General features: G+C 32.8%; 1 protein-coding gene across 1 annotated transcript; it reads right to left on the minus strand.

Annotated features, from left to right (window-relative positions):
• Window positions 1–2,711: 2,711 nt before the first annotated feature.
• Window positions 2,712–4,697, minus strand: LOC127125802 (uncharacterized). Its single transcript, XM_051054623.1, has one exon. It carries the CDS (start codon window positions 4,486–4,488, stop codon window positions 3,067–3,069), a length of 1,422 nt encoding a protein of 473 aa, XP_050910580.1. The 5' UTR covers window positions 4,489–4,697; the 3' UTR covers window positions 2,712–3,066.
• Between the last annotated feature and the right edge of the window lie 4,869 nt (window positions 4,698–9,566).

Below are 9,566 nucleotides of genomic sequence, written 5' to 3' on the forward strand. Positions count from 1 at the left end.
TGAGTTTAGCATCACATAAGAATCTTGAGTCTTTTTTATGAGCCTTAGATATCTCCATGTTGATTACCATCATCTGAGAATTTGAAAGGTTAAACCATTGGTGATCCTTGAAGCCTAAGTCATCACTTGAAAGTCATTGGACTACAATGTTACTTTAAACAAAAGTCTAGCTTGATTCATGAGGATAGCTTGATAAACCATCTTGTGCATCTTTAACCACTTGAGTTATCTTCAAAAGTAGTTTGACTTCAAGTATTGTTATCATTAAAACTAGGTATCTACTAGTTGACTTGCATATTTGTTATCCATAAACTTCACCATCTTGGACCACTTATTCACTACAACTGCATGCACATAAATCCATAACAACATGGTATGGATACATAGGAAAAAGTGACAGGTCTGAGGGACCTCCTCAAAACACATTAAGAACAACAACAACAACAAAAGGTTCGGCAACAGGATTTAAATCAAAATAAATCCAAACTATTTCAACATTATTTTGATTTAACTTTGAAAGATAGGTGTGGGTGTCGTGATTGGCGGACCTGAATATCAATCTTCAGATATTTTTTTGCTTTTAAATCTTCTATTTATCGTGCTTTTTGTATTTTGGGTGCATCCAAATGATAAATTTTGAATTTTTATGGGCATTATGGAAATTTCATTGAACCACACATAGGGTGGGAAAAACAATTCCCAAATTGTATTCAATCCCACCAGCCTTGGCGTGAATTACTATCATGGGCGATTAATATGGATTCAGTTCATGATAGTAGGCAGCAGGTTCAAACCATGGTCTCGTATGGATTCGTGTGATGATGCTCTTGCAAATAATGAGTGAACATGATACTATTTCTGATGTTTTATGAGCATTGTCTTGCTTATCCAACCTCTAAGATGATTGTTGTTCAAGTTTTCTTAAGAACTTGGACCTTTGTCTTCAAAAATGTAATTTTACATCTCTATTAATATTTCTCTTGTCAAACCGAACTCAATTTTTTTTTAAAACTCTACTCTCATATCTTCATTAAAATCCTCTCTATTAGACCAAACTGACAAACCCTTTTGTATAAACTAAATGTCATAAATACAAAATGCATGATTCACACTATTATCCTGCATATTGTATGTCAAGTTGCTTATGCGTGTTTAATGGAAAATGCAAGGAGGTTGGAAAGTTCATTTAAATTTATGTAAAATGCAAAGTGTTGGAAAGTTTATTTGATTTTCACACTCCTCACCTAAATGCTTATTGAAGGAAATACGTAATATATTGCATAGAAAGGGTTTGGTGAAAAGAACCAAAAAAAAAACTACTGCATAGAAAGGGTTTGGTGAATGGAACCAAAAAAATAGCTTCTGTTTGTGAGAAGTACAAATGTTATAATTTGACAGTATAATATCATGTACAAGTAGTCAAGAATGAATGAAAATCTAAATGCAGGTGCAACTTTAATAGACAAGACTAATAGAGGCATATACTGTCGCCCATTTAATAAAAGGAGGGACAATATTAGCTAGACATATGATAAGTGTTGTTGGGAAACTACTACCTAGCATAAATATCTTCCTCCATTTCTAAAATAAATAAATAAATTAGGCATATGGCTAAAGAACCACGTAGCTTCTGTTTGGCATTGATCCTTGTTAAGGCTGGTAACTGTCAAGTTCATACTACAATTCAGTATTGCTATTTGTAAGAAAACCAGAATTGTATGACTGTATGTCTCTTTTGCCACATACTATAATATCTACTTTTGCATTAATATATGGTCAATTGCCCTGCCTCACTATAGTCATATAATCATAGTACCTGGTTCACAAAGAACCTATTGAATGAAACCATATAAAACCCAGAAAATCCTAATTTAAAATCACATCAAACATAATCTAAATCGATATAAATGGGATTGTTAAAATCGACAGTTTAAGTAAATCATCTAAACTGATATTATACTAACTTTCATTTCATTGATTTCAAGGCCAATAATAGTAGCATACTCCAGTAGGAACATTGCCATTTATTAAACTGTAATAGAGATTCATTTGCACAATCTTTATATCCCTGATCTGTTCAGTGGGGCCCTTCTCATCCCCAAATCTATAGAGTTAAAGGGAAACATGTTGAAAACCAAAAAACTATTGAAATAACTAAACATCATTTTTGTAGAACCATATAAACACGCCATTGCGGCCTATGGCTTATATACCTTCACCAATTGTCTCTGGCGGTTGTCAAAAAATTTACCATGGCCAGACATTTACCAACACAGAACTAAACACAAATCTTTTCAACAATTAACTTCAACCCTCAGAATGCCCCGCTTAGATATATACCCCAAATTTTGTGATCAACTTGAATTTTTACCACTCATTCAAACTCTGCCAAAGTTACTGCATGTTGGCATGTTGCAAAACTTATTTATGAAATTTATGCAAGATGGTATCAATACACACAGCAAACATAAAAACCTATCAGCAAAAGATGCTGGAAATCATGCAAAACAGACATAAGTTAATTTAATCTTAATCAACATCATAACAGGAGAAAAATAAATGCATAACTCACAAATTTTGCCAGTTCATGCAGATTCGTGTGAATTTCCTTGCTCTTGTAGATGACGTCCAATTCATGCCACTAATTGTACTTACAATACAGCATCAAATAAACAAAAATGCTATAGGTTTACTATTATCATCACAACATATAACTCCATGTTGCATGGAGAAAAATCATCAACATTCTTCATTTCTCAAACCTTGTAATTTGGGACTACAAACTATCATCACCATTCACCAACACTTTTTGTGAGCTAATTAAATGATTCCACGAATAATATACATATGAAGTATCCTCATTTAGAATATACACAAGAAGCATTTTGGCCTTGAGGCGAACTACATTCAACACGTCTAATGGCATGACAAAACTACAGAATGGTGGCGATGGCCAACAGTGACTGCATAAGTAGGTGACATAAACCTGTGAAACATTGCAGCTGCTTGTGCATTCGCAATCAAAAACCCGCACGATAAAACTGTCAATGCAAGCACAGCTAAGTATCATCTGTGCCCATCAATTAAGCCTTCAATTTCCCTCTGCCCAAACCTCCTACCCTGTTGATTGGCATCCCTAGACTTAGCCACAAAGTAGAACACAAGCCAAGTAACCATGAAGTAAACCTCCATGGTAGACTGAAACATCTTGGCTAAGACTCTCCCGCAAATTCGAGCCAAACCCCACCTCACAAGCGATCCACAAAGCACAGCTTCTAAGCATTTAATCTGAATAGCCTGAAACAACATGGAAGACAACAAATAACAACCTTCCTTCACAATCTCTTTACTACCCCTTCTGAAATCCTCCAAAGCAACCCAGAAATCCACAGAGAATATAAAAGTAACAAAAGTATCCATAAGAAACCAAGTAAACAAAAAACCAGAAATTTCCTTCTCAAAACCCTTAACCCAAGGCGACATAACCGAAAAAGGCATCAATTTCAACCTAACAAATAGCTTGAAAAACGAAAACTGATCCTCAATTTCAGCAAAATACCATATCCCCACAAGCTGAGTCACTGCATCCCTCACTGCCCACCTTATCAGAACAACCGCAGAAATTCTCTTGATACCTAATCTGAAACCATCCCAAACCACCCCAGTAGCAGAACTAAACCTTCCTAAAAGATCATTAACAACCGAAACAATAACAACACCTAATACACAGGAATACGTAACAAGAAAAACCATAATCACCCAGCCATAAGCCACTGATAACAAACCCAACAAAGCAAAAAAAGCCGCAGTATCACGATGATTTATCTCCAATCCCTTGACAAACAATTGCAAATCAACAGTTGTGACCATTTCTTGTTTCCCGTTCCCCAAATCACTCTTGTCCTTTTTTTCCTCTTTGTCATCCTCCTCCTCATCCTCCTCGTCCTCTTTTTCAACGTCAATCAAAGAATCCTCCGGCCTAAACGTGATTCCCGAACGAACCACTTCCAAAACCCTAACACCATTATCAGCAACGAGATCCGAGAAACCGGAATCAACAGCGAAAGGTCCGAAAGCAACAACGCTACCATTAACAGGAGCTTTAGAATTGGAGCCGAAGAGAGTCCGACCGTCATCATCATCGCCGGAGAAAAAGTCGTCGTCTAGGGTTCCAACACGAGTGAGATGCAAAAAAGGGCGGCGGCGACGGAGTGCGGCGGGTGAAGGTTGATATTGATGGTCACGTTGACGGTGATGATGATTGACGTTACCGGCAAGGTCAATTCGGGAAAGAAGAGCTTTAACGGCGGGATCGCGGTCAACGAACGTGATGAAACGCGAGGTACCGTTTTCGACGATGGTTCGAAAGGAGAAGATTAAGAGAGAAAGGAAAAGGAATGTGAATAGATTTGAGGAGAAAGACGAGGTTGCTTCTCTGAGAAGTTGTGCAGTAGAACGCACGTTTTGCAACCGCGAATGGTCGCTCATCGCGCTTTTTGTTTCTCCGAATCGCGTTTTCGGGATTATGGCGTTTGCAAGGTGGATATCACCATTCACCGGGTGGTTTATGTTTCACGCGCTACTGTTGGCTCGTGATTTCAACGCTCCAGAATGAGATTGGGTTTGAACTTGGTGTGATGTGAGGTTAGAGAGAGCTCTGTGGATGTTTGGAATTGGAGGAAGAAACATATACTAATATTATAACTTTTTTTTTTACTATCAAGGAATTAAAGAGTAATTAATATTTTGATAATAACATAGATAGAAAATGGTTCTTAATTTAATTTGTTTCAATTTCCTAAATATGTTTCAACTAGTTTTGTTTTGGTCAATTAATTAGTTGAAGGGCACTTTTACTATGAAGCTGACAACGACAAAAAGCATTACGTGCTCCATTAGTTTAATTAATTAACACTTGCTTTCTTTGTTCCTAAATATAGATATTTGGTATATTATTATAGGAAAGGTTAACTAGTGTTTTAGGCTAAAACCGAATTATTAAATCGGATTTAATTAAATATTTTGAATGAATAAATTCATTTTTATAATAAGATTATATAGTTATGAAATCGATTAAAATCGAATGATTCGATCTCTATAAAATATTATGATAGTGTAAAATTTCAAAATATTATAATTTTACATAATATCTTAAATTTAAGTTCTAAAGAGTTATGACACATAATAATGTATTACAAAATATAAATTTAAAAAAAAAAAATTTAAAATTAATTACAACATAAACTAAATCATTTGTCTAATAAATATAATTTTAATAGGAAAAAATCATTTCAAATAAATTTTAAATAAAGTATTTAATCCATCGATTTTCCAAAATCTTTGATTCTTTAATTTTTATTGATTTTGACCGATTTTAACCGGTTCACACCAATTTAAAATTTACACGAGTTTTCGATCTGATCAATTCGAATGGTTATTCCATCCGATTTTAAAACACAAGTCCTAATGACACTATTATAATGGTAAATTATATATATATATATATATATATATATATATATATATATATAAAATTAAAATAATTAACTTTATGTAAATAATATACGTATTCAATGCATTAATAATTAAAAATAATTATATTTTATAAAGACTATTTTTTTATTTAAATTTTTTAATGAATACGGCATTCGTTGCCCTTTTATTTTAGTAAAAACTTAATAATAAAATTAATTTGTTCATTTTTATATTTTATATATATATATATATATATATATATATATATATATATATATATTTTATATATATATATATATAACAAATTGTCTACGAATAGATATATTTCTTTTGGAATAGTTTATGAATAGGAATATCAAAAGTGTGCATATTAAAAAATTGTTAATTACATTAAGTATAACGAAATCTTAATATCAAATCAAGAGTATAACCATACACATCACAAACACGAAAAATAAAAAAGCTAACAAGATAAAGTAACAATTGAGTAAATATAAGAAATACCAAATCAATGTGAATTCATATTATATGATTCACATGATACATAAAAGTTGTTATAATAAATCAAAGATCAAAAGATCACAACATCAACATAGTTCAAACTAAAACAGATATAATCTTTAAAAACTAGACATGCTAATTGACATGAAATGATATGAAGTATCACAAAATTTGTAGAAATGAAATCAGAGGATGGTGGAGGAGGTGCAGTAGCAACAACAGGGTCTTCTGGAACTGGAATACTTGTTGCAGCAGTGTTGTGATGAAAAATGAAGTTGTTATCATCTAGATAATCAACTGAGTTCTTCATTACTTCAATCTGACTAGCCAAGCGTCCTTCTGATGCAAGAATCTCTTCCTTCATCTTCACCCGGTTCTCTTCTTCAACATTAGTAAGCGCATCAATATGTGTCATGATGCGACCCTCTTCTGATCTGGTTATCTGCAAGTAGCTTCTATAGAATATCATCCAAAATTTCCTTCACATCAATAAATGTAGAAGCAACAACACTTCCACCATCAGTGGATGGACCAGTAGTTTTAAGAGCTTCCTTCTCAACAATATTATCATCATAGATCCTTCTGCTAGAAGTCTCCAAATAGTAATAATCACCATTTGAATCCCCGTAATACCTCATTTTTGATATAACACCATAATCCATAATTTTTGGAGTTTCGGTGAGATCTTCCTTCTTGCACTCAATACCATTATGATGCAAGATTATCATAACAAATGAAGAGAAAATATAGGTTTCTTAGGATTGTCCCTGCAATAGATCATCCTATCAAAGATGAATCTAACACAATCATTGTTGCAAATCTTGGTGTTGTAGATGAGGCACCACATCAAGAATAAGTCATTGTCATCAGCCTTGCTAGAGTTACCGAGTTTCCTAGTCAATATCTTCACAATAACCCAGTGAATCAACCTCATACCAAACTTAATTTGGCTTACGCTCAAGTTAGACATTTCCATGTGTTCATAGAAAGGTTTAGAAATATCCAAAACAAAGGCAACTTTTTCATAATTAGGTTCTTCTTTTGGATTAGACAAATTTGTTCCTTCACTTTTCATACCAATATAATTGATAAATTCAGATTATCTAAACTTCATAATTATATCTTTAAACTTACTCTGCAAACCCGAAGTTGTGAGTTCTAAATTACAGTAAAAAGCCTTGATAAAATTAGGGTTGCACTTCCTATTCAAGCCAATGAATGTCAACAGTTTAATGTCAGCAAATGGTTTCAGAAATTTGGTTTTCAACTCGTTCTCAACAGAATTATTCACATAATACCCAAGTTCAACCGGTTTGTAAAGAAATCTATCAATGTACTTTTACAAACTATCCTCAGGTAAGAGATGAGCAACATTACCACACAACTTAGCTAGAGAAGATGAACCTGTATCAGATGATCGTTTGACTTTCTTACTAAAGACACCATCTGTAGAAACCTTGCTTGCTTGAACTTTAGTTCTGGACCTTTTGGGAATGGGTGGAGGCAAATCAAATTCAACCACACGGTTACCACGATCATGGGTCATGATGATGATGGATGATAATGAATAATGAGTGTTGTATGGATATGATAGATGATGAGTGATGAAGAAAAAGATTTAATGTTGGCCCAAGTCAGGATTTGATGATCAAATAAAGAATAGGATGAAAGGAAGTTTAAAACAAAATGAAAAAGAGGTGAAATGAAAGTGAAACGCGTGACTCTTCAAATTTGATTCGGATAAAGTTGAACAAATTTAAAACCCATAAAAAATTATTTGAATCATGAACTTAGTGTAAATATTTTGATTCGAATCAAAATCAAACGTCTCAAGTCCCAAGAAATTGATTCAGATCACAATTTTAGTTCAAAACTAATGATTCGGATCAAAAGACCAAAAGTTTGAAAAAATTTAAGGGAAGTGAGACTTTTACACACAAAAATTATGCAGATGAGGGAGAATAAGATGTTATGTTATGAATGAAAAAATATCAAGCCCTATTTTTATAGCGCAAATGCCAAAATAGATTTTTAATGCAAATGCATTTTAATGTAAATGCACAAATTGCTTTTAATGTAGGTAATAATAATGAGGATGCATGAATGTATGAGTGATGCAGATGAATGCAATGAACGAACGACATAAATGATAAACCAATTAATTTGATGATTCAACAATTAATAGATGAATTCACAAACATAGCACAAACAAAAAAATATACAAATCAAACAACACATATAGGTAACAGAATAAATACTCTAGTTCATACACAAAAGAAATAAAGGAGGGTTGGAACGATTATATCAATTTTGATGATCTAAGTTTAACTTGCTAATTACGATACCAATTGATAATCAACAACAAGAATAATTATAAGTTCTAAACACGAACATTCAAATACAAATTGGATAGAAATCCACTTGAGCGTCTGAAGGAAATTATCATACTCTCCTTCATAAGGATTCAGATAAACTTGAAACGGTAAATTATGATCATTATTGATTAACACAACTTGTCAATCTCGAATCACTGATTCAACTCTTGGACAATTGGTAAGCACTTCAATTAAATTCCTTGGATTTTTTGTAGATAGTTTAAGCTTCAGAGAATCATTGTCAATAGTCACAAAAACTGCCTTCAGCTTCTTTTACACAACTACCTTTGAATATTAGGTCTCAAGAAGATGCTTTTGTTTCTAATTCATTCTCTCATAATACTTTTCAGCATATTTTAGTGAATGTATGACATAAAATTTGGATAAATCTTGAACAGCCTTTAAAAGAAATAATATCACAAACAAGTTGCATATATCTCAGAAAACTTATTAGTTCAATCCTGGATGAATCAACACTTAGAGAACATCTTAAGTGTAATTGATGCCTTAAAGAGAATTCTAGTAAGGTTTTACTTTAAAATAATCTATGTCATATATTATAAAAGAATGATCAATCATAAGTAATTTAATGTAATTTCATAGAGATTCATTTAATTGCATAAGCTTCCATAATGTTTAAGAAAACTCGTATGGGATCGTATAAACCATATCCTCAAATTTTTGAGACGCTAGACTTTGATCAAAAACCAGGCTCTAATACCAATTATTGGGTGAGAATGTGGAAATAACAATGTCTAAGAGGGTGAATAGACTCAAAATCCTTTTAGAAGATTTAAAAAACATTTTAGGTCCCATAATACGAAATCGGAGATTTTAGAAAGCCCGGAAGCAAAACATAGAGATGAGAGCTTGGAAGCATCTCAATGAATCAAGTTGAATAAAATGATACATAAAAGAACTATAGAATAAAGCATTTCTAACACAAGTCAATTATATGACATCTAAAGGCACTTGCAAAAGAAGGAATTTAAAACATATTACTTGGATGATCTTAATAATGCATAATTGACTTCATGATGATTCCTTAGAATTGATACACCACATACCTAAGCTTACACAGTAAAACACTATAAGCAAGGTTTAGAGCAAGGTTTAGTCTATATGGTATACAATCTACGCAAATGCAAATATGCAGTAGCAAATATGAAATGAATGAATATTTGTGAAGTAAAAGGATAGAGAAAGAAAAAGATA

This window comes from Lathyrus oleraceus, chromosome 3, assembly GCF_024323335.1.
Source record: "Lathyrus oleraceus cultivar Zhongwan6 chromosome 3, CAAS_Psat_ZW6_1.0, whole genome shotgun sequence".
NCBI classification, from domain to species: domain Eukaryota; kingdom Viridiplantae; phylum Streptophyta; class Magnoliopsida; order Fabales; family Fabaceae; genus Lathyrus; species Lathyrus oleraceus.

Coding starts and splice junctions, on each gene's coding strand:
- LOC127125802 (XM_051054623.1), bottom strand. CDS start 4,488: ATGAGCGACCATTCGCGGTTGCAAAACGTGCGTTCTACTGCACAACTT.